At 41.4% G+C, this 27,871-nt stretch overlaps 2 protein-coding genes across 5 annotated transcripts; both read right to left on the bottom strand.

The window, feature by feature from the left end:
- Window positions 1-382: 382 nt before the first annotated feature.
- Window positions 383-10,703, bottom strand: NUP35 (nucleoporin 35). Of its 3 annotated transcripts, none has more exons than XM_052791575.1 (9): window positions 10,525-10,701; window positions 9,502-9,672; window positions 7,439-7,563; window positions 5,102-5,162; window positions 4,143-4,284; window positions 3,682-3,751; window positions 3,463-3,591; window positions 1,224-1,391; window positions 383-854 (listed from the first exon to the last, which is right to left on the bottom strand). In XM_052791575.1, the coding sequence occupies exons 1-9, from the start codon at window positions 10,541-10,543 to the stop codon at window positions 777-779; spliced, it is 963 nt and encodes a 320-aa protein (XP_052647535.1). In that variant the 5' UTR covers window positions 10,544-10,701; the 3' UTR covers window positions 383-776. The 3 variants fall into 3 exon arrangements, with proteins under 3 accessions (XP_052647535.1, XP_052647534.1, XP_052647536.1); XM_052791574.1 differs by having other exon boundaries at window positions 7,439-7,566; window positions 10,525-10,697; XM_052791576.1 differs by lacking the exons at window positions 383-854; window positions 1,224-1,391 and adding an exon at window positions 1,436-1,896 and having other exon boundaries at window positions 7,439-7,566; window positions 10,525-10,703.
- Window positions 10,704-19,982: 9,279 nt separating this feature from the next.
- Window positions 19,983-27,031, bottom strand: DUSP19 (dual specificity phosphatase 19). Of its 2 annotated transcripts, none has more exons than XM_052791577.1 (4): window positions 26,717-27,031; window positions 26,456-26,502; window positions 25,295-25,447; window positions 19,983-21,200 (listed from the first exon to the last, which is right to left on the bottom strand). In XM_052791577.1, exons 1-4 carry the CDS (start codon window positions 26,943-26,945, stop codon window positions 20,979-20,981), a joined length of 651 nt encoding a protein of 216 aa, XP_052647537.1. In that variant the 5' UTR covers window positions 26,946-27,031; the 3' UTR covers window positions 19,983-20,978. The 2 variants fall into 2 exon arrangements, with proteins under 2 accessions (XP_052647537.1, XP_052647538.1); XM_052791578.1 differs by lacking the exon at window positions 19,983-21,200 and adding an exon at window positions 21,207-21,720.
- Window positions 27,032-27,871: the final 840 nt, after the last annotated feature.

Genomic DNA, 27,871 nt, shown 5'->3' with positions numbered 1-27,871 from the left:
ATAGCTTCAAATACTAGTTTGTTACCTGTTAAGTACACACTGCTACAAAATACCCATGGAGACAACATTTAAACATTAGCTAGTTTTAACGCTGGTTGGTACTACTTCAGTAAAGATCAGCAGCATCTACTCTGCTGAGAACACTTTAGTAAACATCAGGCAGCATCACAATTAACAGTACTGCGAATAGTTTTTCCTAACAGAACTCATACTTGTTTAAAAAACAACCTATGAAAAACTTAACTTTATTTAGCTTTATTATTAAAACAAAGAGTTAAAAGGTTGTTATGACATTTAGAACACAATGCCAGAGATAATTATAAAACAGCAATGAATCCTAATAAAAAAATTAAAATCACATATGCTAAGAAAAGTCCCTGCAAGTAGCCCATCATCTTTCCAGAAAAAAAACCCCAACAATAAAACTAAAGGCATCAGTAAATAAAGCTGCCATTTTAAACATTTCCAACTTACTGGGAAGTAATTCACAGAAAGTAATTACAGAAGAAAAGTCAGTGCTGATATTTTTTCTACAATCATGCAATCAGAGCACAAATGGGAAAAAAAGCACTTATATTTACACTTACTCAGTTTTTAAAACCGTGTGTACATTGCCATCATTTAAAGTGCAAGCTACATGTCTGCTGAATTAACTGAAGGCATAACAGGTGAGATGTAAGTTAAAATACTGCCACCAGTAGTTATACAACTAACCACGGATGCCAGTAGCATATTTCAAACCCTGACCAACTTAGTGTGTTACTTCTTCTTGTGTATTACCAGCCGAACACATATTCCATTGCTTTAGATACAATACTTTCGTCTTTCCTGGGAGTTTGTCTGTCAGAAACCACCTAGAAGGTGGGGGGAAAGAGGAAGAGAGAAAATAAAGAGAATCAGTCAACACATAGTTAATTTGTTTTATACTAACCAGGTTTTTTTTCTTTTCTTTTCCTAAGCGCTACTGTACTTTGACAAAATACGTTTGAAAGATTTTCAAAACAAGCCCTTAACCTCTGGAAAAGTGACAAGTCATTAATTTATTATTTTTTATTATTATTTTGGAGACTAAACAGACTGAGTTTGTACTTGAACCACATCTTTAAAGAAATGACAGGAGAAGATAAAGGCAAGGGTCACACTGAAGTTAATGTGTGTACAGCCTCATACAACTGAAGTGAGATAGCACTAAGAAACACATACTTATGTTTCCTTTAAAGTACCTGATAGTCACTAGTGGAAGCTTTATATGCTGTTGCAAGAGGTCTCATTGTAGAAATCCTTGTAGTATTATTTGCAGGTTGTACTGGTGTGCTGACAGCTTTTGTAGGTGGAGTGAAAACTGAAGAAATTGAGGATGTAGAGCTCCTTTCAAAGTTTTCCATCACACTCTTAAAAAGATGGTTAATATAATGTAAACAAATACTTAAAAGCAGTAGTTCAACCTTTATTATCTGTAATTATCTATTATCTAGAATAGTTTGATAACATATGTTCACATCTCAAAGTAAGCAAAGACCACAGGTAAATTGCCTGTCAGTACAGAGCACACAAGAACACACCACCACCAGGCATTTTCCTCACTGCATTCATTTGTATGTTGGGTTATGCCATTGCAAAGTAGTGGAAGCTTGTAATCTGTTCACTGTATGTACTAAATGTCAGCCAAGTTTGAAAACAGTATAGAGAAAATAAACTGTAAGACTTGCAACAAACTTCAGGTAGTTACTTTTTTCAGGCCCAATTGAACTAAGTAGTGTAACGTCCACTTTCTAAATACTTCTAAAATATTTAGCTGATCCATACAGGACAGTCTCCAAGCCTTTACCATAAACTTGCAGCTTTTTGCTCAGATTCAATTTGCCAAGGAGTTTCACTCAGTCCCCTTAGGAAATGCTAGAAAAGGAGTCAGAAGGCTCGATTTTGTAAGCTCATGTTTAGAAAAGAACGCATGTAGAATGGAAGAGGCAGCAAGTGACTTGGTGGGAACCACGAGTTCCACGAGAACCCAGAGAAAACAATGTGGGAAATGACAACCAGCCTGGGGAGACCAAATTTGCTGCGTTTAGACTCAGTGGAGCACAACATTCAACCAGCCTAAGGACAGCAGAAATTCAGAAGGGCATCCGTCAGGAGACAGCTATCCAAAATACAGGACAGGATTGGTGTCCAGTGTGGGCAGCAGCTGACTCTCCGCTCAACACGAGGGGAAGCCATGGAACTAACTGCTACTTTTCAATCAGAAGCCTAAGCACTGATGTCAAATCCATCATATCTAGTTTTCAATTGCAAGGAAGAGTTTTACAGCCTAATGCCAAACCCTCAATGGACTAGTGTCCAGAAATCTTTTGCCTCCAGTTCTACAGGTTAATGTTATGGGTTGGTTTATTGATATTTGAAAGTGGACACTATCCACAAAAGACATAATGAGAATTCAAAACAACAAAGATCAGACGCCTGACAATTAAATGCCTTAGATCATTACTTCTAGAGTTTCAGCTTATAGGCAAGACATTGATACAAACTGGACACCAAAACAGTAAATAAGGTAAGAAGAGACTGGAAGCCCTACCATCAGAAGCCCACAGAGGAAAGGGGCACTGAAGTACATTTGTTTCTGAATTTTAACCAGCATAAGAAATGTTTCAAACTGATAAAAATTGAAGTAATTGCAAACTCAATTTCTAGGGCTGCCTTCTCAGAATGGTTTACATTTGAAAGCTTACATTAATCTTTAGCATCACTTATCCTTAGAGGAGACCAAAAAAAAAAAAAATCTGTGAACTATAAAAGAATGCCTGTCATTTGCTTAAGCTAATCTACAGTACCCAATGCAAAGTACTGCAAGAGTTAATGGTCAGGACATTATCAATGCCTAGAAACCAGCAGCTCATGATAAAATTAGACTGAAATACAGCCATGCCTACCCCAACCGCTACTTACAATAAAGGGACGTGTTTTTGTGGGGGCACAGGGGAGAATAGGATCAGGACTGTCTTGCTAACAAATTTTCAGTCTGATGTACCAAGATAAACTGAAAACCCAGAATCAGATAAATAGTCACATAAAAAAAGAGGGACAATTAGGAGCAATAACAGTCTTAATCTGCCATCACATACCTACTACAGCCCCACAAAGTACCACAAATTCCAGTCTGAGAAGCTCTTTTATCTCACTTGGCTCTTATGTTATGGTTTCAATTCATATCTTGTAGAGCAATATAATTCTGTGCATTGTAACTTCCAAGGAGTGCAGAGATTTCCCATAGTGATCCTTCTCAGCAGGAAATCTTGTCAAATACTTAAGAAAAACTCAGGTAAGATATAATAGACTATACCTATATAACCAAACTACCTATGCTTTGCAATTCATAAAGAAAAAAATTAAAGAGGTCAGTGAATATAAAGAGGAAGTCCAAAAGCAGTGTGCCTTATATTTAAATAAAAGCAGCTGTTAACTTACTTTATCTATACATGGCTTGACACCAATCATGATAGATTCACCAAAAATTCTTCCATCTTTGCTTAAGGCTTTCCGGGCCTGAAGCTTAGACTGGTATCGAATATGCATCCAGTTTCCTGTGTTGGACATCTATATGAGATTAAATGAAAATTGTGAAATTTAGCCTTTTAAAGAATGAGCCAGAATGTTTTCAGAAATAAGTCTCAAACTAAGACATACCACATGTTTTAATATGTTTCCATACTGAGCAAACTGTAGAAGAATATATGAAGCTGATGCTTGAGGAAATCTGAAAGACAGAAAAAATACCCTCAAAATTATAACAAGTAGTTGAAGAATTCTGGTGCTAAAATACAACCATATGAAGGGTTTTTAGAAATCCAAGAGACCAGTGTGTTAATGCCATTTTAGAAGCAGTGACTTGGGGAATATTATCTTCTAGGCATTTTTACTTCACCACACACCTCAAAGGTAGAAAGCTGCCTTTCCAACTTGAAAAAATTAACATGTAGCTTAAGTTTAGGTGCTTCACTAAAATACATGCATTTGCTGGCTTTAACCACAGTTGTATTTCCTGCAGAACCTAAGAATGCCAGACAACAGCAACATCCAAGTACTTCTTTCCATATGAAGCAAAGACTTCACCCCTGATTTTTCTAATACTTTGGAAATCAACTTACCCAAATACAGTTACCCATGTGTCATCAAGTTGATCTTCTGAAGTCAGGGAATCACCCTGAGTATAAAAAGGATCTAGCTGAGCAGGAGATAGAGTAGTCTTCCTAGGCTGCCCAATACTTGCAGGACTGAACATACTCGAAGCTGTTAAATTCAAATGGCATTGTTTAACAAATTACTTTTGCAAGACAGATAAGCTTAAGAGCCTATAGTAAAAGAATAAATTCAGTATCAAGCATTCACTTGTATATGGAAGAGTTTGATGGGAGATTTATTTGCAGACACAGACAAACAGTAAGTCAATCTAAACTTCACATCTGCAAGCATGCTAGTAAGTTTTATGGCTAGCAACCTAGCTTCCTCCTTGACCTCTGAACGCCAGCAGCTTAATACAGAAGCCAAATACGAACAAGACAGCAGAATTAGGCTTAGCAAGAAGCCACAGGTTCGTACACAAGATAGGAAACCTTATGAAGATGGAAGGTGACCCATCAATCTCAGCTGCTTCACTCAAGTACAACCACCTCTGTGCTCAGTTCAACAACAAATTTTGAATAAGGAAAGAGTAAAGTTGGCTGAAATTCAGTCAGAGTGGAAAAGTATTTCCTATTCACATCTACATCCCTTTTGAAAAGCTAGTAAATAGAAGATGCAACTCCTTCACAAACTAGCAAGGAGTTGATGTAGCTTGAACAGTGATGATCTTTGGATATTAGGAAAAATTTCTTTACTGAAAGGGTTGTCAGGTATTGGAACAGGCTGCCCAGGGAAGCAGCTGAGTCACCATCCCTGGAGGTATTAAAAAAAGCACATAGACAAGGCACTTCAGAACATGGTTTAGCGGGCGTGGTTGGTGGTTGGACTTGATCTTGAAGGTCTTTTCCAATCTAAATGATTCTATGACTTGTGTATTAAGGAAAGCAGTAAGGAAGTAGATTATGTATTTTCACAGGACATCTACCTGTTCCAGGAGTTGATGGCATAGTTCCAACCAATGGGCTCTGTGTTAGAGAAAAGCTGGCCTGTATTAAAATACAGAAAGTAACAAATCATTCTTAGAGGTACACTTCTCATATCAGAAGAGATCATTTTCAGGTAACTTAAGCATCAGGCAAAAATATTAACTCTTGCCTTAAGTTACTCCTGACTTTTAAGAGTAAGAACTGACCTTTACATGTATATTTAATACAAGATTATTAAAAGTTATTAATGAAAAGTTATTTGACAATGTTTTTACATTCTAGCACACAGCCTAGCGGATAGCCAGGACATCCAGTACGCCTCAACTATTACATCCTGGAATTTCCAGCTGATTACTAAGCCTTAGAAGAGAATGCAGCTAACTTCCCTGATCAGAGGCTTAAATGCAAGTATCAGAGATAGTATGGGAGTGTAGAGCAAACTACAGAAGGGAAGCACCACAAGCAACAGGATTCAGGGTCCGTCTACAATTTTTTGTCATCTAACAAAAAAGAGCTACCAGTATACAAGAAGAAAGCTTATTTAGGTTTAAGGTGAGCTTTAAGTAAGAGGAACTGAAAAATCTGTTACCTAACACAAATCACACATGCTTTGTAAAACTAAGTAGCTTTAGGTATCCATCCTCAGAAACCTTACAGTTTTAACGTCTTCAAAATAGGCATCTCATTATTGCTGTAGTATAGTGTCGTGGTTTAACCCCAGCCAGCAACTAAACACCACGCAGCCGCTCACTCACTCCCCCCCACCCAGTGGGATGGGGGAGAAAATCGGGAGAAGAAGCAAAGCCCGTGGGTTGAGATAAGAACGGTTTAATAGAACAGAAAAGAAGAAACTAATAATGATAATGATAACACTAATAAAATGACAACAGCAATAATGAAAGGATTGGAATGTACAAATGATACGCAGTGCAATTGCTCACCACCCGCCGACCGACACCCAGCCAGTCCCCCGAGCGGCGAATCCCTGCCCCCCACTTCCCCGTTTCTGTACTGGATGGGACGTCACATGGTATGGAATACCCCGTTGGCCACTTTGGGTCAGGTGCCCTGGCTGTGTCCTGTGCCAACTTCTTGTGCCCCTCCAGCTTTCTCACTGGCTGGGCATGAGAAGCTGAAAAATCCTTGACATTAGTCTAAACACTACTGAGCAACAACTGAAAACATCAGTGTTATCAACATTCTTCGCTCTGAACTCAAAACATAGCACTGTACCAGCTACTAGGAAGACAGTTAACTCTATCCCAGCTGAAACCAGGACATATAGTAATTCACACATTCATGTGCATCCTGCTGGAAAAGATGCCAGCATCAGAAGTTACCAGCCTCTGATTTTCATGGTCTGAAGGGCTTAGAAATCACAGAAGCATAACCCTCACTTGTATTCCTCATCACTAGACTTGCTTTCCCTCTCAACTACTTAGTGCACCTGCACTGAAGGAAAGTATACCTCAAGTTTTAGCTGCTAGTAGTTATTTTCTTGTTAACATCGAAGGATTTCAACATCCAAAACAATTTTAGTGTATTTTTAGCCTGAATCATGGCATTTCTTAGATACGAGATCAAACAAACTAGAGCACCTGTAGACCTAGCAACATGTGTTCTGATAGCTGCCTTTTTTTTTTTTTAAATATCCAGTCCTTTAAGACAGTATTGGATTCTGTGCTTCACACAGAACTTGAACTTTCAGGATAAACTTTTCAGGAGGCAACACTCAAAAGACTGCTCATTCAGTGAAAGGCCTTCTCCTTGCATCAAAAGGATCATGTTCACTGAAAAAGAACCTACTAAGACTTGACTGCTCACTTGAGGTAAGTAGCGGACCTTATTATTAGAATGACCTTCTAGAAGTTTTACTGTTACTCTCAAAATTAACCCCACCTCCCTGCCCAAATTTTGATTTTATATTGTACTCAGCACAAAATTCCTGCTATTTCAGTAAGTGCCTCTATTGCCCACTAAAAGAAAAGATAACATGTATTTGGACTTTTTTGGCAATCAATAGCCCAATAAATTTACAAGGTGAAAAGCCGCAACAAGTCTGCATCTGTCGTGTACAAAGCATAGCAGAGGCATGATTTGCATTTTTCATTCTCTACAGTATCAAAAATCAGTAACGACAGAAGATAGCTCCATGACTGCAGCTCCCATTTAGACTACACAGGCACACCAAACACCCAGAATAAGCAACAGCATGATCTGAAGACTCACCAATCATTTTGCTACAGCAGTTTATACAACTGAGTTAAAGAACTCACTGAAGCAGTAAACTACCTCACATCTTCTGCTAAGAATAGGCCAGTACCTAAGCCACTTACTGGTCGTCTTGAGGTTAGAGGTGTTGATCCAAGTCCTGGACTAGATAATTCATCATATATGCTCCTAACTGGTGGGGCACCGCTTTTATCTTTATGGGTAGGGACTACTGGTTGTGGGGGAGATCCTCCTGCAATTAAAAGCAACAAATGAAGAGCATGAGAAAACTTGTAATTTTACTCCACTGCTACTTGTTCTTGAAACTTCAACCATAAATTCAGCCATGAAAGATGTTGTTTCACTGGGGGTTTGCAAAACCATCTGGCCTACCAAACTGTTCAGGTTTCAATGTTCTACATAAGAATATCACATATGTGTCAGAAACTACCTCCTTACACAAGTACCATCTAAAACTTTTAGACCTCTTATAATCCCAGTATATTCACTACTGACATGCACTTGTTCTCTTTATGAAGTTCTGAGCACAGCTACATCTTCCTGTTTTAAAGGCAGGTTAGTAATGTATTTTAATTGTTTCAGAGACTAACTTCCCTGTAGCAGAGATGAAAAAGCAAGGTTTTTAAGATTTGAGACATTCTACATGCTAAAGAACCATACCAAAATGCACACAGACATTGCACATGCTGTCACATTCCCACCGTCCAAATTCCCTTCCCGCCCACGTAATTTCATATTAAATAAAAATGTAAGCTCTTGAGAGCAGGCACTAGCTTGCATTTAGACAGGATGAAGTTAAGCCAGCTGCTCCCCCATTTTGTAAACTTTGGGACTTCCAGTATAACAGAGAATTAAATTCACTGAAAGACCTTGACATATCTCTGAACACTTTGTGTGGGTTTACCCCAGCAGGGGTGGGGGGTGGGCGTGGGGGGAAGCAGTTCAACTTAAATTAAGCTTTTCCAAAGCACTTTTCAATCCTAAATTCTGAGCTTCAAGACTCCTCTCTGAACTGTTTAACACATCCAAGAACTGTTACAGTCTATTATATAAAGCACTCTCCCATCACGGTTTTCAGTTTAAGTGATATACTTAACCACTCATTTTGGAAGGCCTGTGTTAGTATCTTACTGGTTACCCCTTTTCCAGAATTGATACTCTGAGGCTGTAATAAACCCTTTTGAAAACAATTTAGTGAAATTCACATGACTATTTTCAATTTCATAAATATTTTCCTAAGAGGCTTGTACGTGGTGGGGACATACAAGAGCAAGAAGCAGGAGACAGAGACCACCAATCATAGAATAACTCAAGTTGGAAGGGACCCATAAGAATCATCAAGTCCAATTCTGCTTGAAATTGAAAGAAAAGAATATCTAAAATTATCTTGCAGTACTTTAATCCTCAATTTCTCCTTCAAAATTACTAACACACTAACACCAACAGATATTTACATTAAGCCAACTGATTTAATACAAAAGCCAAGATCACCCATGACATGAAATAAATCAATTAAGCTGTTAACTACTCGCTCACACTTTTCAGAGAAGAGATATATAATACCACCATCTTAGAAACATGGGTAAGGACGACTTCTAGTCAAATCAGTTAGGTGGTTGGAAAGAGACGAGCATCTACAGCTAGGAAAGTCACTACTCCAGCCCAATTACAGCAGACATTAAGATGGTAAATACAACCACTAGATACTAGTTAAGAAGTATTTCTTAGTTTTTAGAAGTCTGACAATCTATAAGTGACTTATTAGAATTCATTGCAAAGAAATCAGCAGCTTGCACAAGCTGCATTTAGCTTGCCAGCAGATGTCTCTGTTTTAAAGAGAAAACATTGATGGTTGTATGTGCAATTGACTTGTAAAGAGCCATATAAACTGACTTTACATTAGGAGAGGTTCATATTACTTGCCCTGTAAAAGCAACCTTTCCTGGTACCCAAACTGCCACGTTTAAAACTTTTATTAAACTTAAGTCTACTTTGAGCAATTTAGCTAAACTCCACTGAATACATTTGAGTTCACCATTTATTCAATGAGTTGAGTTCATTTTCAGAAAGTTATAAAACTACAAGAATTCAAGTAGCCATGTAGAGCAATAAGACAAACCAAATCTTTACTTTCAGGTCAATTTTTCATCATTTAACAAATTCTGACCTGCAAGTAGTGGAGACCTCATTTCCATTACACCAACTGAAGGGCCGCTTAAAGCACGTGGTTGCGGAGTCACTGGCGCAGGTAAATCGCCCATCAAGAATCCAGGAAGAAACTGAGCACTAGCTCCTGGTTTTGGAGATGTCGGGGAGCCAAGAGTCATTGGCTCCGCTCCTGTGTTAATGAAAACAAAATTTAGCAACATGGAAGAAGCCTTTTCCATTGCTTAAATAGTGGTTCTATTAAAGAAACGTAAAACAATATGCAGGAAGTGACTAAGATGGTTCTAATCATTTCTTTTCCAAGTAAGCAAAGTTTATCATAATCTTGCTGGTTTTGCAACTACAAGAGCTGCCACGCTGAGACTTCGTTCTTAAAACATACTACTTTGCTTATGGCCGGATTTCTGATTTTGAGGGTAATCACGGTTTTGGGGTTGTTTTAAAGGCGCGTCTTACGTAAAAGCAATCAAGCCAAGGCTAGATTCCCCTCCCCAGCCGGCCGGTTCCGCGCCCCAGCCAGGGGAACGTGCTCCGACGGAGCACCGCGGGCTCTCGCTAGCCACATCGCGGCTTCACCGCGGCCCTGCCGCCCCAGCCGCGCCCGCCACACCCCTGAGCCGCCCTGGGGTTCCGGGGTGCTTCAGGGACGGATCTTCCATCACGGAGCGCCAGCGCGGCGGCTGCTCGGTTTAACCCCAGAGGAAGGCGCTTATCCCGGCGCGATCTCCCATCACCCACTCGAGCCCAGCGGCAGCCGGACTGCTCCCGACGCGTACCCCACCTGCAAGGAGGGACCGGTCCCAGCCCCAATCCCCTCAGCAGCCCAGAGGAGCGCGGGCAGTGCCGGGAGAGGAAGAGCCGGGCAGCAGCGACCTCTGAGGCGCCTCGCGCCGCCCAACGGCCCCGCACGCGCCCAACCGCCGCACGGAACAGCGCGCGCGGGGCGAAGCGGCGCCCGGCAAAACCGAAGGGGGCCACGACGCCGAGAAGGGGGGAGCGGGGGCGGCCCCGCGGCCCGGCTTACCTGCGGGCTGCGGCTCCATGGCGAAGGCAGGCACGTCGGCCCGGGCGGCGGGAAAAGGCCACCAGCAGCTCCGCCGGGCGCTTTCAAACGGGACGGAACTTCCTCACGCCGTCACTTCCGACTCGCCCTCCCGCCATCTTGTAAGGGGCCCTGGCCGGGATGGGAGGGTGACGTCCCCGCGCGGACCGCCCCCACGCCGCGGGCTGGGCGGGCCGGTGGGTGCTACCTCAGCGTGGAGGGGCCCGGCCGCCGGGCCTCTGCCCCGAACAGCCTACCTGACACATACACGACTTAAAGAACCGTAGTTACCGTTACAAATGCTTGTCCTGGATTATTTCTATGGGCTAAGAATTCATGGACCTGCAGCTGAGGTGAAGTGGGAAAGCTTACTCATCAGGGACAAGACCGTCAGTCATTTCCCAGGCTGACAGCACACACAGCCACCCACATATGAAATGGAAATGCAGTGACCCGTTCCCCCATGGAAATGGGGAAACTAGAAGATTTTAGAAAATTGAGGACTATAAGGCTGTTAGAAATTACTATAGGATGAGTTAAGGTTATTAATGGCAACAGAACTGCTCAACAGGCCATGAACAGCATTTTCAGCCTGCCCCCCGGTATAGCCCTAATCCGGGACCGGATTAAAACCCAGTCCAGCTAATCAGTAGAGACAGATCAAACAAAAGATGAAAAATCAGCAAGATAGAGGTGCTTAGCTGGGGAGTGATTAAAATATGTAGAGCTTACAAAGGTAAACGCGAAATAGTTAATGAAACAACCAGAGAGGTTTTCTGAGAATTGTGTAGGTATGAGACATCAAGGTAAAGGGGACGAGAAGATGACTGACCCAAGACGGACTTCGAAAACCACAGTGTGATGACAGGACAGAACGAGACGAGAATTGATGAAATAAGATGATGATGAGTGATAACGACATCGGAACCCAGATCAACTGGAAAATCACAAAGACTTTGGACTGAGATTATAAACTACCTAAAGGGTATATAAAATCGAGAGAAAATTTTGTGGGTTGCTGTTCGCTGCGGTGGTGGCCCAACTCTGAGTTGTTAATAAAGCAAACCTAGAGAAACCCATAACTGAGAATTCTTTAACAGAATTGGTGACCCAGATGGGACTGTAAGACACAAGAGGAAGGAGACCAGGACTCTTTCTGGGCAGACCCGTAACCAATACTCAAAAGCCGGTAAAAGTATCAGGTGAGTTCACCTGTTGGGACTTGGGAACGCATGATTCCAGATATACTGGGAGTACTCTTGTGTTTAAACTTGCTTATAGGAGAAAATGGGAAATGTACCCAGTGTTGAAAGGGAGACGCCCCTTGCTGAGGTACTGGAAAATTGGAAAAATACCCCTGGCACAAACACTGCAAAAGCAAAAGCTGATTACTTTGTGCCAGGGGGGATGGCCATCCCTGACTTATGAGAGAGGAGGAGGACCAGCAGATGTGTGGCCTCCGAAAGGAACTTTTAAGCCTCATAAACAAAAGTTCCTGTCGTGGTTTAACCCCAGCCAGCAACTAAACACCACGCAGCCGCTCACTCACTCCCCCCCACCCAGTGGGATGGGGGAGAAAATCAGGAAAAGAAGCAAAACCCGTGGGCTGAGATAAGAATGGTTTAATAGGACAGAAAAAGAAGAAACTAATAATGATAATGATAACACTAATAAAATGACAACAGAAATAATGAAAGGATTGGAATGTACAAATGATGCGCAGTGCAATTGCTCACCACCCGCCGACCGACACCCCGCCAGTCCCCGAGCGGCGAAATCCCTGCCCCCACTTCCCCGTTCCTATACTAGATGGGACGTCACATGGTATGGAATACCCCGTTGGCCAGTTTGGGTCAGGTGCCCTGGCTGTGTCCTGTGCCAACTTCTTGTGCCCCTCCAGCTTTCTCACTGGCTGGGCATGAGAAGCTGAAAAATCCTTGACATTAGTCTAAACACTACTGAGCAACAACTGAAAACATCAGTGTTATCAACATTCTTCGCATACTGAACTCAAAACACAGCACTGTACCAGCTACTAGGAAGACAGTTAACTCTATCCCAGCTGAAACCAGGACAGTTCCTAAAAATGATTCTGGAAGATATGGGTAGTCAGGATATTGACTACTGGTATATATGGTACAATTGGGCACAACAAAGACCAAAATTATTAAAAAGGAGGGAAAGCTCACTTCCCTCTGCTCCTGTAGCTGAGGAAACTGACCTTGCCTCCACTGGAGTGTATCCAATGAGGCTTGAATACATTCCGAATCCAAGAGCTGGACCAGGAGCTCCTCCTGATGTCCCTGCGGTTACTGCAGTAATAAGACCTGAACCTTGGAAACAAGGAGATTTAGTCTCCTGGCAGAGTAAAATGCCCGGGCTGAGAGATGATGCAGAAAAATGTGCACAGTTGTTATCTGGCATAGTAACAGATTATAGCCCCAATTGGAATGATAAGAAAACTTTATTGTGAGAGCTATTTCAGCCTGAAGAAAGAGAAAAAATATTCCTAAAAGAAAGAGAGAGACCCCACAGAGGACAAGGGTTAATCCCTTGGCCAGACCAGGACCCAAATTGGAATCTGTCCACTGCAGAAGGAGTGAGAACCTACCAGACTGCTGTGCAGCAACTTATAGAAGCTGTATGACAGCGTGGAGAAAAAGTGACTAATTGGACAAAAGTTATGGAATGTAGGCAAAAATCGGATGAACATCCTAGTGATTATTGGGCACAATTAAAGGCAGTGCTCTTAAAATATGGGGGAATGACAAAAGATAATTTTCAAGAGCCATTAGCAATCAGGGTATTTGTGGAACAGTCAGCTCCGGATATCAGTAAATATTTTAAGAAGCACATGGCTGGCTGGCAGGGAGAAACCCCACCAAAAATTCTTAGCATTGCAACTTTTGTTTACGATGGTAGAGATGAGGAAAAGCAAAAGAGAGAAGCAGAAAAGCAGAAGGAAGAAAAGAAATGAGAACAGAAGGAGAAAGAAAGCGAAATCAGTTTTCTGGCAGCTGCAATTACTCAAAATTATAACCCCAGGGGAAGAGGACAGGGATTCCCCTGTGGTAATTTTAGAGCAGGACGAGGCGGTCGGGGATGACTGCTTCCTTCTGCTGCACAACCTCAAGGAATGAACTTTAATGCTTTAGAGTGTTTTTATTGCGGGAATATAGGGCACATACAAGGGGATTGTCCATTGCGACCTGTGGCAGCAGGACAATGACCTGTTCCAGCACAGCCACTGCGACCATGTTCTCAATGATATTGAGGAATCCAAGGTGATCGGGATGACTGAGCCTCTTGATGGAGTGGAGGTAAATGAGTATGGACAGATTACTGCAAAGGTAAACGTAATTTTTGTTACCTTTTTGGTGGATACGGGAGCTACATTGTCATTATTAAATTATGATATTCCTCAGATTTCTGGGGAAAAAGTGATAATAAAAGGAGTTGTGGGAGAAGAATTGAAGTATCTCTCTCTCCCTTTACCTGTCATTTTGGCCAGAAAATTGGCATGGGGAAGATTTGTAATATCTCCCAATTCACCTATTTCATTACTGGGATGCGACCTTTTGCAGGAATTTGGTACTCAGATATCTCTAGCTCCTAGTGGAATGAAATTATACTTTATTGGATCTGAAATGGCACATATTTCAAATGAAAAAGAATTGATAGAAGGTATTCCACAAGGACTTGAGGCAGTACCCCGAACACTCTGGAGCACCTCAGGGGAAGATGTGGGATTGTTTCTTTCTGCAGAACCTGTAGTAATAAAAACGAAGGGAGGGTTACCCCCTTCTATTAGACAATACCCAATTGCTAATGAAGCTATACCTAGTATTTCAAAACAAACTGATTCTTTTTTGAAAAAGGGGATCTTGAAGAAATGTCAAAGCCCATACAATACCCCTATCTTGCCTGTAAATAAGCATCGATTAGATAAAGATGGGGACCCAGAGTATAGATTTGTACAAGATCTCCGAGCTGTAAATGAGCATGTAGTATCATTGCATCATGTTGTTCCCGATCCAAATTTAATACTAACTTAGATACCTGCATGGGCACAGTATTACACTGTTTTAGCTCTAACAGGAGCATTTTTTTAGTATTTCTATTGCAGAAGAAAGCCAGCTAATATTTGCTTTTACATGGCAAGGAAAACAGTTAACTTGGATGCAGCTACCGCAAGCGTTTACTAGTTCTCCAACAATTTTTTTCTCAAATATTGAAAAAGGATCTGAGAGATTTAAGTTTTCCAGGCGATTCAGTGTTGGTCCAATATGTTGATGATTTATTGTTGGCTAGTCACACAGAGGAGGAGTGCATGAAGGACACAGAATATCTCTGTATTCAACTAGCAAGGAAGAGACACCGAGCATCTCTATCCAAACTACAGCTCTGTCTACAGCAGGTAAAGTACTTGGGATTCATATTGAAACCTGGGGAAAGAGAAGTGGACCCAGATCAGGTAGAAGTAATACAAGAGCTGCTGAGACCAATTACAAAAAAACCATTAAGGGGATTTTTAGGACAAGTGGGATTTTGTAGACCATGGATTCTGGGTTTTAATGAAATAGCAAAGCCCCTACCTGAAGCCACTAGAAATGAAGAAGTGGAACCTATAGAATGGGGACCTGAAAGGGAAAAAGCTTTTAGGATTTTAAAGGGGGCCTTATTAAAAGCACCAGCCTTAGGGATACCAGATTATACTAAACCATTTAAGTTGTATTGTGCTGAAATGAAGGGAGTTGCAAATGGTGTTGTAGTGCAAACTTTAGGGCCACATGAGAGACCAGTAGCCTATTACTCTCATATTTTAGAACCTGTGATAAGAGGCACACCATTCTGTATAAGAGCGGTGGCAGCAGTGGCTGAGTTAGTGGAGTGAACTCAAAACCTGATTCCGGGACACCCACTCGCTGTCTGTGTACCCCATGAAGTTGAACTTTTATTAAAACAATATGCGGAAAAGGCACTATCTCCGCAAAGGGCACATCGTTATGATTTGATTTTGTTACTTGCTGATAACCTGGAAACAGAGAGATGTAATACTTTGAAAGCAGCTACTTTAATGCCACTGCCAACAGACGGTGAAAAGGATGTACATGATTGTACTCAGGTTATGTACTCAACCAGCAAAACGCAGAACAACTTGAGAGATCAACCTTTAGGTAACCCAGATCTAAACTTATTTGCAGACGGATCATCATATTACGAGGGTGGATTGAAGCGAACCGGACATGCTGTTACCACAGAAACGCAGGTATTATTGGCTGAACCTTTATCACCTTCTCTAGGTGCTCAAGGAGCGGAAATTATTGCCCTTACCAAAGCAGCAAAGTATGCAATCCGAATGCATGTAAATCTTTACACTGATTCTAAATATGCTTTTGGATTCTGTCGTGCAACAGGTATGCTGTGGAACGAGAGAGGATTTCTCATGTCCGCAGGAAAAACCATTGCACATGGGGCAGAAATTAAAGCATTGTTGGAAGCAATCCAGTTACCTTCTGAAATAGCCGTGATATATATAAAGGCCCACACGAACAAGATGGACAAAATCACAAAGGGGAATGCCCTAGCAGATCAAGCGGCTAAGGCAGCGGCAAAACATCTTATTATTGATGGCATTGAAGTTGGAGTACTCAGAAGGTGAGCTCCCTGAGATGGGAAAATTATATGATGATCTCCTGGAAGATGAGAAAAAACTTTGGGAAAAACTTGGAGGACAGCAAAGAGAAGGAATCTGGACATTAGGGGGTAAACCGTTACTTCCCAAAAGGTATTTATTACCGATCACGTGATGGTACCATGATAAGACACATGGGGGACTGGAGAGTATTGCCTTAAAAATTCAGGGATTGTGGGCAGCACCAGGAGTTTATGCAGCAACTAAAAGGTTTTGTCAAAGTTGCCGGTTGTGTAAAGAATATGCAACTCTCCGAATTAAAACCCCATCTGGGAAAAGACCTCCAGCTACATATCCTTTTCAGAAATTACAAATAGACTATGCTGAAATGTCCAAGGCATTGGGTTTTACCTATATGCTGGTGATAGTTGATCAGTTGTCTGGATGGGTGGAAGCCTTCCCGACAAAGAAAAGTGATTCAAAAGCAGTAGTGAAAGCTTTGATTAAAGAAATCCTACCGAGATATGGGGTACCAGAAGTGATTGTTTCAGATCGAGGAGCACATTTTGCAGCTGCAATTCTTTTGCAGATATATCATTTTTTAAACATTAAAGCTCAATTTCATACACCCTATCACCCGGAATCCTCAGGGCAGGTAGAAAGGATGAACAGGACAATAAAAGAGAAATTGGTGAAAGTGTGTAAACAGACAGGATTGAAATGGCCAGAAGCTTTAAACTTAGTTCTTTGAGATATTAGGAATATACCAAGGCAACCAACAGGGGTTTCACCTGCTGAAATCCTATTTGGGAGGATAATAGCAATACCGGGAACTTATGTCCCAGCTAAGACAAGCTTATTGGATGGAGATGAACAAGTGACCCAATATTTGCTATATTTACAGGATTCATTTACTAAATTGAGAAATCATGCATATTGGTACCAAGGAGTTTCTCCAGAAATACAGGTGCATGACATCCAACCTGGAGACATGGTTTATATTAAAAATTTTAAAAGGAAGAACAGGTTTGAACCAAATGGAAAGGACCTTATCTTGTATTATTAACCTCTTTTTATGCCATAAAGGTACAAGGAAAAGAGGCCTGGATCCATCATTCACGTGTATGTAAGGATACTTCGGAAGAATGAACATCTCGGCAGCAATCTTGGTATTGACTCAATTTTTTGTTTTTACTGACACCTTGTGGTCTAATTTTATATTGCATTACCGAGAACTTGAAACCGAACAAACTGTGAGAAGTTATGGAAATCCCACATACCAAAACTTGTAGAGTTAAGGAAGCTCAAATTAGAAATAATAGAAGTGTTGTTGTTTCCAGGAACACAAAAATAGAGTGGGAAGTTCCTGAAAATGTAATGCAAACTACAAAATTTTGTGTAACTGTTTGCTCTAATTTTGAAGGTCCTTGAAATTTCAAACCTTGCTGCGAACCAGAATGGCGAATTCCTTATGCTTATCATTTACAAGTACGTGAGCCAAGAACAGGGAAAGGAACGTGGTATATCAGTCATGACCTATGGATGGTTGGACGTGGGCAACATAAGGAAACAGGTTGAATGAACAGTGATTGGTGGTGTTATGATTTATCTTTGAATCACACCTTTTTGATTGAATATCAGGTTTTGATATTAGGTGTACGAGGTGAACCTAACAAGCAGGAAATTTATGATTGAGTTTTGGGATGATCTTTTGAATATCGATCAATACCAAATTTTGAAACAAAACTACGAAGGCCTAGGAGCCTGCCAGACATAAATTGGGAAAATCATTGGGAAGACAACACGCACGTGTCTATAATGCAATCGATTTCATATAATGTAAATCTGATTTACATGATTTAAAATGTCTGATTGCTGGCGTTGTGTTGCCTTACCAAAATCAACAGATCACAGAACTCAATTGGTAGGGGTACCTATCCCAAGGAATGAAAATTGGGAAAAATATTGGCAAAATACCACCTTCACTGATGCTCATGAGGAACATGTATGGGATATTAGTTTACCTACAGGTTCCAATTCTTTCCCTACACAATGTGTCCAAAGATGTTATCTACCTGACATTAAGAATAAGAGTTTATGTAAAAATCGTACGTTTGTAGGTAATTGGACTAGATGTAACACTACTATAATGATTAAGTTGGCAACTGAATTGAGTTGGGTTGGACCAGCTTCTTTGGGCGTCTTTTGGTTGTGTGGACAGAAGGCATACAAAGCTCTTCCACCTAGATGGGGAGGCATTTGTACATTGGGACTATTGTCCACGGATTTAGAAATATGGCCAAAAAACTTGAAGGCACCTGTTTGGCATACAACTTTTTTATCACATACTCGCCGAACGCAAAAACCCCCTAATAGACAGACCCACTAAATTTCAGTCTTTCATCCATTGGTTCATGCCAAGACTAGGCATAAGTGAATTGGAAAAGGCGATTTTTGAATGTTTCTGGTGGAATTGAGAAGTTATCCAATTATATTGCTCATGGGTTATTAACTTCACAAAAAGAGTTTTATGAGTTATCTAAATTGACTCTTCAAAACCATATGGCATTAGATATTCTTTTGACATCCCAAGAACGAGCATGTAAGGTGTTAAATATTAGTTGTTGTATCTATGTAGACCATACTGGAGAATCGCTGACCGATGTGCACAAAATATGGGAAGTAAGTTCAAGGATGCAACAAATAGCGAAAGATGATACATCACAGGGATTTGCAGAAACCTTTTCTTGGCTCACGTCGTGGTTTCCAAGCATAGCAACATGGTTGAAAAAGGGGATTGTGATACTGATTGTAATTATTGTGATTTTTGTGTGTGGATTAGTTTTAGTACAACGTTACATTGCTTGTTGTATGAGCATGATGAATAAGATTAGAGATACTGCCTGGAATTATCATAGTTATTAGAATTGCAGGTATGTAATTGAGTAGAATAAAAACAAAAAGAGGGAATTGTAGAAGATTTTAGAAAATTGAGGACTATAAGGCTGTTAGAAATTACTATAGGATGAGTTAAGGTTATTAATGGCAACAGAACTGCTCAACAGGCCATGAACAGCATTTTCAGCCTGCCCCCCGGTATAGCCCCAATCCAGGACCGGATTAAAACCCAGTCCAGCTAATCAGTAGAGACAGATCAAACAAAAGATGAAAAATCAGCAAGATAGAGGTGCTTAGCTGGGGAGTGATTAAAATATGTAGAGCTTACAAAGGTAAACGCGAAATAGTTAATGAAACAACCAGAGAGGTTTTCTGAGAATTGTGTAGGTATGAGACATCAAGGTAAAGGGGACGAGAAGATGACTGACCCAAGACGGACTTCGAAAACCACAGTGTGATGACAGGACAGAACGAGACGAGAATTGATGAAATAAGATGATGATGAGTGATAACGACATCGGAACCCAGATCAACTGGAAAATCACAAAGACTTTGGACTGAGATTATAAACTACCTAAAGGGTATATAAAATCGAGAGAAAATTTTGTGGGTTGCTGTTCGCTACGGTGGTGGCCCAACTCTGAGTTGTTAATAAAGCAAACCTAGAGAAACCCATAACTGAGAATTCTTTAATAGAAACGATGACCACGGAATAGCAATCAGATGGGGGGGGGGCCTGGGGCTAACCTAAACTTTGCATTAGCATTTAGCATGAGCAATTAATATTGAGAACAAGACACAGTGTAGTTCATACACAATGACACACTATGGTTCAAACTAGTGGTACAAGGAGAGAATACTGCATCAGTTCTTGAAACCAAACCTTTCAAATCACTTCAGCACAAAATTTATCCAAACACAGTGTTCTTTTTATTTTATTGTATATTAATATATCAAACCATTTAGAGCTAACATGAAGGCCACAAAAATACTATTAAAATCTTTTACAATTTTTTTTTTTTTTAAATATGCCATCTTAAGACAGTAATTCCAGCCCGAGATCTGTCAGGAGGGTCAAAGTTACCTATCCTATGATGTCTGTTCTTTATACATGATGTGGAATGGAGTGAGAGGACAGCAAATGATGACCGAATGCAAAGAAAAGGCAGTAGCAGTTAGTCAGAGATAGCTTATTATAAGCATTTTTCATATCTCCACCGAAATATCTACAAAAACCCCTGATAGCCTGGTTCCAGCACTTTGAAAACACCACGTTAGTGCACTTCAAATCACTACTTGATGAGAAACAGTAGGAAGACATGAAGCATTAAAGCATCCTACACATTTTGAGCATCCTCAAAAGACCATCTGTTTTAATTTTGAAAAACATTTAATAGCTGGCTAACCCACAAAATTCAATAAAATCATCTTTAGTTGCAATATAAATTTAAAATCCAATAGCAAGGTACGTTATTATATGAAAATTTTATTGTCTAGATTTTATAACCAACTAGAATGCATAGATTCGGTTTTGTATTAAACAGGGCAACTTTTCTCAGTTATTTTATTTCCTTTCTCTAATGCTTGCATTTTTTCTGATGGTTCAATAAAAAGAACATTATTCTGTTTTTTTCCAATATTTCAAGGAAATTTGAACTTTATCTTTTTATAAGCACTCTAGGAAGAGCTTGTTCTTGGGCAAAATCATCTCTGAAATCAGTGGAATACCATTTGGCCTTTAGTCTACATGCTGGGGAAAAAAAGTGGTCAAAGGGGGGTAAGAAAAAAAAACGTAAAGACTTTAAAATGCACATGTGAAAGGGGACTGTAAAATGACAGATTAAAGTACATCCAACATTGTTACTGTGTAGTCAGAACAGATTGTTTCACTTCTCCCTTTTGATTAGTCATGATCATTTATGCTTCCATTTGCCTTTACATTCTGTTCTTGGTACTTGTGAAGCTGCTCCATGAAGCCAGGATTTGGACAAGCCGCAGGCCTTGCATTTTTCACCAAGGAAAAGGCTCTAGCAAAACTTAGTCTTTCTGAATTCATTAGAAAGCCAATGACTACTGCTGCTGCACGGGAGACTCCTGCATTACAGTGGACCAGTACCACACCGTCCTTCAAGAAACAAAAATGAAACATAAATTGGGATATTCATTAAGTAGATAGCAATAAGTATTAGAAACTTTATATAAAAATCTATTAAGACTTATTAAAAGCTCCTTGCTGAGCTCAAAGCAAGTATTTACACATACAAGTAACTCCAAACACAGACATATAAGCGCAAAATTAAACACTTTTCTAACTAAAGCCACTTTATAATTATCAAATACTTCAAACCTAATTCATACCTTAGAACTAAAAAACATTCTTCTGTCCCTTTCCCCAGACCTTGCAGCAGCCCCCTCATGTAAAAAACAAATCACAGACCTCTGGGATACTAAGATATCTGATCTAATTGGGTGCCAACTTTAAAATAGATTTTATTTGCAATATGGAAAGGAACTTCACTGTATCTTGTTACCAGGTTAAAAACATAGCAAGGCAGCAAACAGCTAGGCACAGAGGCAGATTTTAGAACATCTTGTAGTTCCAGTTGCACGCTTCTTGCGTACTCTGGAGTTCTTCGGTGATGATTCTGGGTAAGCAGGATCATGCATAGGACCAGAAAAAACAGAAAAGATATCATGTGATTTGCAGCAAATCTCCACCTCCCCATCACATCGCTGGTACAACTGGAGCAGCTGGTACTGCTGGTACAACTAAGGTCCCTTAACTGGGGACTAAGGTGCAAAATCCAAAACTACTGAACCTCCCATAAATTCACAAATGTTTCTCCTGGGGTTTAAATTCAGGCTTGGATTATCTATAAAATTAATGGTTTTATCCTACTTCAACATTTCCTACACAATCTTTCAGACACCTGAATGACTCTTTAAAAAGACACTGCAAGTTTCATTAAGAAATAATGGGCGTGAGTTAACACAAAGACAACTAGACAATCTAGTGTGGCTTAGGCAAAGTTTGCAAGGCCAAGGCTTCGTCGTGTTGTCATGTTTGTATGTCAGACTATGACCTGGAAAAGGCTCAGTCCAAACTGTCTGCCAAATGCCACTTTCACAAAAAAAAAAAAAACACAAAAAAAAAACCAACAAAAAAACCCCCAACACCTAGCAACTCCATATTCTGAATAAAGGTACTGAAACATGACACAATGAGCTCAGATACTTGAGGCTAAACAAATATGTTCTAGATACAAACAGCCTGCTCTGTCTGCCCTTACAGGCACAAATTATTCAAAGGGCATTTTACCCAGAGGAAAAAAAGACCTTATAAATCACCAGGGCTCCTTTCCAGGAACATGATGGCTTACATTACAGACCTGGGAGTTGCAATTATCTGGTATATTAATAAACACACAGAGCAGAAAATGGCTCCTGCTCCAAAAATCTTCCAGTTTAAATAATAAGACAAAGAAGCATGAAATTGAGTGAAGAAATGCCAAGCTGAGACTAGAAGAATGACTTGCTCAAGTTAACACAATAAGATTATGGTAGAGCTAGGAACTGAATCTAGGCTCCTGCATCCCAGCACAATGAATCGCAATACCGCCCTTTTTTGCGATGGAAATCACGTGCCCTTTGCATTGTCTGCTGGAAATCATAATCTTCATTCCCTTTCTCACATTCACAGGGGCATGCTTCCCAATCACACAGACTACAGAGTGGAAAGAGACTTGCACATGTATTTCAACTACCCGAGGAAGTGCCGGTGGTGACCTGTAAATTCAGTATGTCCTTTATAATAATGACATTAAAATTATGACATTAAAAATTAAATTTATGCCACTGCTAATGAAGCAATTCCTGAAGCCTATTCACTGTAGATGTGGAGTAGTTTTTACTGATTTAATGGGAGTTATTTCAGACATAACATACCATAATCGAGATCAATATCTAGCAGTGGCACTGAGGGTAAAAAATAAACATTGAAAGTGATCCTTTTTTTTTTTTTCTTTGTACAGTTCATGCTTTACCTTCCTCTTTTGCATTTCTTTTAAATTTTTTGGTTTTGGTTTTTTTTTAATGACTGTTCTGTTGTACATTGCCAAAAATTATATAGTGATATCCACGGAACAGACCTGAAAATTATTGAACAGGAATGAACATGGGCAATAACATTAAACCAAATTTAATACTGAGAACATGTATCTTTCCTTGCTAAACCCCCTTGTTTCTTTATACAAAGATGAATTTGGCATGTAATTCTTAACTAATTTTGTATTAGATACGAATACAGAATAAAAGTGAGAAACAGACTGCAGATATGAAATTAATCTCTATTTACCAAGAACTCCTTGCTCTGATCCTGATAGCCTAACCTTCACCTACCCAGAAATGGTCCATGGTCTTCCAAGAACCTCTTAAGACTCAAGACAAATTTGGTTTTTTAAAATCTTTATACAGAGGGAAGCAAAATCACCTGCCACCAAGAGAAAAGGTGATTATACAGTGGATATACACAGTGGGCAAAAAGCCTCACCAAGGAAAGAAATGACAAAGAAGCATAAAGCTTTTGGTGAAGAGCCATAGGCTAATGCAGTTCCTTAGGGATCCACTTCACTTTGCACTGGTGCCAGGGCTTTTTCTTCAGGAGGAACAGAGGGAGCAATAAGGAGAGATGTTCATGAATGAGCTAAGATTTCCTCCCTGGAAAGACAAGCTTTCAGAGGCTTTATAATTAGATATTAAACAAAAAGATTTAAAAAATCCCTCATTCATAGCACTATGATCTGACATGGGTCACTTCACATGTCATGGAAAATCTGCCTGCCAATTTGGAGCCTAGAAGAAAAGGTGAGCTCTGATCAGTATCAGAATTTGTACCATGGTATCTACAGACTTGAGCAGTTACAGTTTTAGAAAAGTCAATCCTGTTACAAGTACCAGCTGGCAGTGACTTTCTGAACAGCACAGGCTTTACTTCATTCTCAAATTCAAGTGCTGTCATACTCCTTCATTAAGTTAACCACATTCTAGCAATAATTTCTCATATATCATGCTCTCTCACCAGTGAACATCTCTCCCTCCCCCACATTAGGGGATGAAACAGTAGTATCTCTTTGTGATTACTTAAACAGAAGAGCACTTGATGATACAATTTATCATAAGCTCTTTTAACACTATTTTGACAAAGCAAATAAAGTGATTCAAACCATCTGGAAATCTGTCTCCGCATAGTACTATCACATGCTTCCTGAACTGATCCTGGAGAATGTCTACTCCATCAATTACCTGCTCTTTCACCCAACTCTCCCATTAGAAAACTATTAATATTGCTGTAAAAGTTTTCAGGAGAACTCCTTAGCTTACAAAACAGTAACTGGAACATAAACACCAGAGGCAGAAAGCAACACTACGCAGTTATGAATGGCAAGTCTCATTTAGAAATGGAGTGGAAACCGTAACTAGAAACCTTGAAAAGGTCATTAAGTGACAATGCGTATCACATAGCTTGTAAATGATAAATGAGAGAAGGAAAGAACACTGTGTGACAAAAAGAAAGCTGGGGCAAGATTATCTTCTTTTATCCCAATCTACGTAAATAATGAATATGGTAGATATGGTGGAATAACGTGTAATAAGGTTTGGTTGTCAAGTCATAGTTTTGACACCAAAGCAATGGTTGTCATAAGTTACACAGCAAGCCTGAATTAACAAATATGACTCGGGGATGGTCTTGGTTACAGACAAGTCTGCCAAGCAACCCCAGAAGGAGTCCCTTCACCCTACTTCCTATGTCATGTCTTTTTCAGGACTTTGTTAGCAGTTAAATCACTGGTTGGCTCCAAGACTACTAACACATTCTCTGACAGTCTTGGTATGTAATTGTATGTGGATTCACAGCTCAGTGTGCTGCATCTTCAATGGATGACCGAGGAAAAGCACCGGGATGGCTGCTGACAAACCACACAGATCTGTAAAAGCCCTGTTAAGCTTTCTTCTAATCCAAAACAACATTCCTGATGGATAAATTATAGAAAGTAAAAAAGTTTCCCTCTGTCAGATGTAGTGACTTGGACTTAGGATGGGATTTCTTTATCTAAAGTCAGCCACTGGTCCAACTGTATTAAAGAAGCATTTCTCTAAAACATAGGGTAATAAATAATCTAAACAGGATAACTAGTACCATTAATTATTGATATACTGTACCTGGATCTTGGCTTTCTCAATAAACTCAAAGCATTCTGGAAAATAGGAGGTAATATCAGTTTCTGGGAGGTCCAGAATAGAAATGGTCTTGTATATAAATTCATTGAGGAAGACATTTTGGACTCCGTATGCCACATTTAGAACATGAGTAACCTAAGTCCAAAAAAAAAAAAAAAAGAAAAAAAAGGCATTTTCTGAAGACAGCAAGCAAAATCAGCAGTAGCAAAGGTGAATTATTCTTTAGGCGTATACAGATTGTAACTTACGCAACTGCGTTGTTCAGTTTTACATACATATGCTATCTATGGTGTGCTTTTCTCCAAGCAAGATTTTACGGCATGTTAAAATACACTGTGATAAATTTCAGTTTTCTTTTTCTGAGAGGAAATGAAAGGATCTGTGCTCAGCCAAACACAGACTGAAGTAAGGATTTTCAACAGAAAAGGGAGTTGTCAGCGCAGATCAAAAACAGAAAAGAAAGCAATAGGAATGAGAGCACAGGCCACCCACGAATCCCCAAAACTTCAAGCCTGCCCTAACCCATCAGCGTAATGTTCCTTCTACTAAGTTACCAGTACCATTTACTGGAGCAGAAGGATTTCAGAGTAAACTATACCTGCACTTGGCAGGTGAGACCACCTCTGGCCTCCTGCCATCTTTGTTCTGTTCAGGCTACGGCCAGGTTGTGGGTTGTTTTAACTTACAGTGAAGTGACATTTAGATGGCACCAGATGCCAGACTGGTGCACTCCCTGTCCTGCAGAAGCACCACTGTCCGAAGGCCTTATCACCCCATTACTGCAACAGAGAAGAGTAAAAAGACCAAAGCTCGGGACAGACTTAGAGCTGCTGCTTTGTTTTTCATCAATTCCCATAAGGCAAGTAGGCCTGATGCTGCTTAGCGTCTGAAACCGCAACGCATGCGGGAATCCGTTCCAGAAAACGGCACTACACAATCATTAGTCTTGCAGCAAAGTATTTCAGCTTCTTGTGAAGCTCGCAGGCGTCCATCCGTCTGCAAACAGAGTAGCCTTTTAAAAGTGCAAATGTAACACAGTTTTTTCTTCACGTTACTTGAGACTCTTTTAGACTTTTTAGGTTCAAAAAGAAACCCACTAGCAAGCCCTACGCGAGATGCATTTTTACTTCCGCGTCACCTTACCTTGTACTTTCTCATCGTCTCCAGGTCGTGAGCAGCATCCTGCGACCCTGAAGAGAAAGCCAGCCGCTTGCCACGCTGAACCCCTTCCCAGCAGGCAGCACCGCGCCCTCAGCTCCGCCGCTCCGGCGAGCTCCGGGACCCGCTAACACCACCGAGCGCCGGCCCTTCGGGCAGCGGCGACGCGCCCGGCGCCCCCCGCTCCCTCCTCCGACCCCCGGCGAGGCGGGAGGAGGCGCGCGGCCGCCGCCCGGCCCCACTCACCCAGCAGCAACCAGGGCTTCACGACGCCGACCTGGAGGTCGGCGCTGAGGTCCTGCACGTAGCCGCCGCCGCCGCCGGGCGCCGCCTCCGCCCCCTCCTCCTCCACCTGCAGGCAGGCGCCGCGCCACGTCTCGATGATCCTCCTGCCAGTCAGCGTCGTCACGCGGGTGCGCTGCTTCCGCAGGTTGGCCCGGGAGAAGCTGCGGATCTCCTGGGCGAGGGAGTGCATGGCCCAGGCACCGCCGCTCGCCCCGCGACTGACGGCGGGCACACCGGCACCGGTACCGGCCCCGCTCGGCCCCGCTCCTCCCGGCTCGGCCCCTCCCCTCCCTTCCCCGCCTGCCGCCTTCCTCCGCCCGCGGCGCCAGGCGACCCGCCATTGGCTGAGTGCGGGGGTCCCCATTGGCTCCCGGCCACCCGGGGCGGTGCCTCGGCGCGCAGTCGCGGGGGCGCGCGATAAAGCTTCCTCTCAGGGGTGGGGAGGGGCGTGGCGGTTCGTCCCGTCCCGTCCCGTCCCGTCCCGTCCCGTCGTCAGAAGGTGGACTCGGGCCGGCTGTTACCGGGGCTGGGCACAGCGGCCTCCCCCTACCCGCTGCGTCGAGCCCTCGGAACGACCGGAGTGGGAAATAACTCCCTGCGGGGCGTTCGGGTCGTCCTGCAGAGCCGAGAGTGGTCCGGTCTTTGGTGGGGTCGGTGGCAGAGTAGTTGCCAGTGCTTTTTCTTTAGTACTTTACAAGCCTGGGAGAAAGTTTTGGGTTCACCTAGAACTTTCTCTTTTTAATTACTTTTTTTTTTATTATTATGATTTGTGGGGTTTGGGTCTGCCAGCGAAGAATGCAGCAAGTGTAATTAAAGCAGCCTTTCAATTGAAAATGCCCGTTTTTGAAGTAAGTGCTGCTGTTTTGAAAAACAAATCATGCAGCAATTCCTGTCTGACTGTAATTGGGACTTGCTTCATGGGAAGCATGGCAACATATTGTAAGCAGTTAAATGGAAAATATTAGATTTAAATACTTCCCCCCCCTGCCCCCCACTGCCAGAGTCATTGGGTTAGTAACCAAAGGCTAAACAAAATCAGCTGCTTAGGTTCACCAAAGAGGCAAAATAAGAAGAGAAGGGAGGCAAGGTGAGGCTGTTTTTCCCCTATTCCAAAGC

Source organism: Harpia harpyja, chromosome 7, assembly GCF_026419915.1.
Source record: "Harpia harpyja isolate bHarHar1 chromosome 7, bHarHar1 primary haplotype, whole genome shotgun sequence".
Taxonomy (NCBI): Eukaryota; Metazoa; Chordata; class Aves; order Accipitriformes; family Accipitridae; genus Harpia; species Harpia harpyja.
The sequence above is the reverse complement of the archived record's forward strand: the minus strand, read 5'-3'. Positions and strand labels throughout refer to the sequence as shown.

Coding starts and splice junctions, on each gene's coding strand:
- NUP35 (XM_052791574.1), bottom strand. Junction 3,592..3,681: donor GAAACATATTAAAACATGTG/GTATGTCTTAGT, acceptor AATCTCATATAG/ATGTCCAACACAGGAAACTG. Junction 1,392..3,462: donor TCAAGCCATGTATAGATAAA/GTAAGTTAACAG, acceptor CATCTTTTTAAG/AGTGTGATGGAAAACTTTGA.
- DUSP19 (XM_052791577.1), bottom strand. CDS start 26,945: ATGCACTCCCTCGCCCAGGAGATCCGCAGCTTCTCCCGGGCCAACCTG. Junction 26,503..26,716: donor GAAGCCCTGGTTGCTGCTGG/GTGAGTGGGGCC, acceptor CTTTCTCTTCAG/GGTCGCAGGATGCTGCTCAC. Junction 21,201..25,294: donor TTGAGAAAGCCAAGATCCAG/GTACAGTATATC, acceptor TGTTTCTTGAAG/GACGGTGTGGTACTGGTCCA.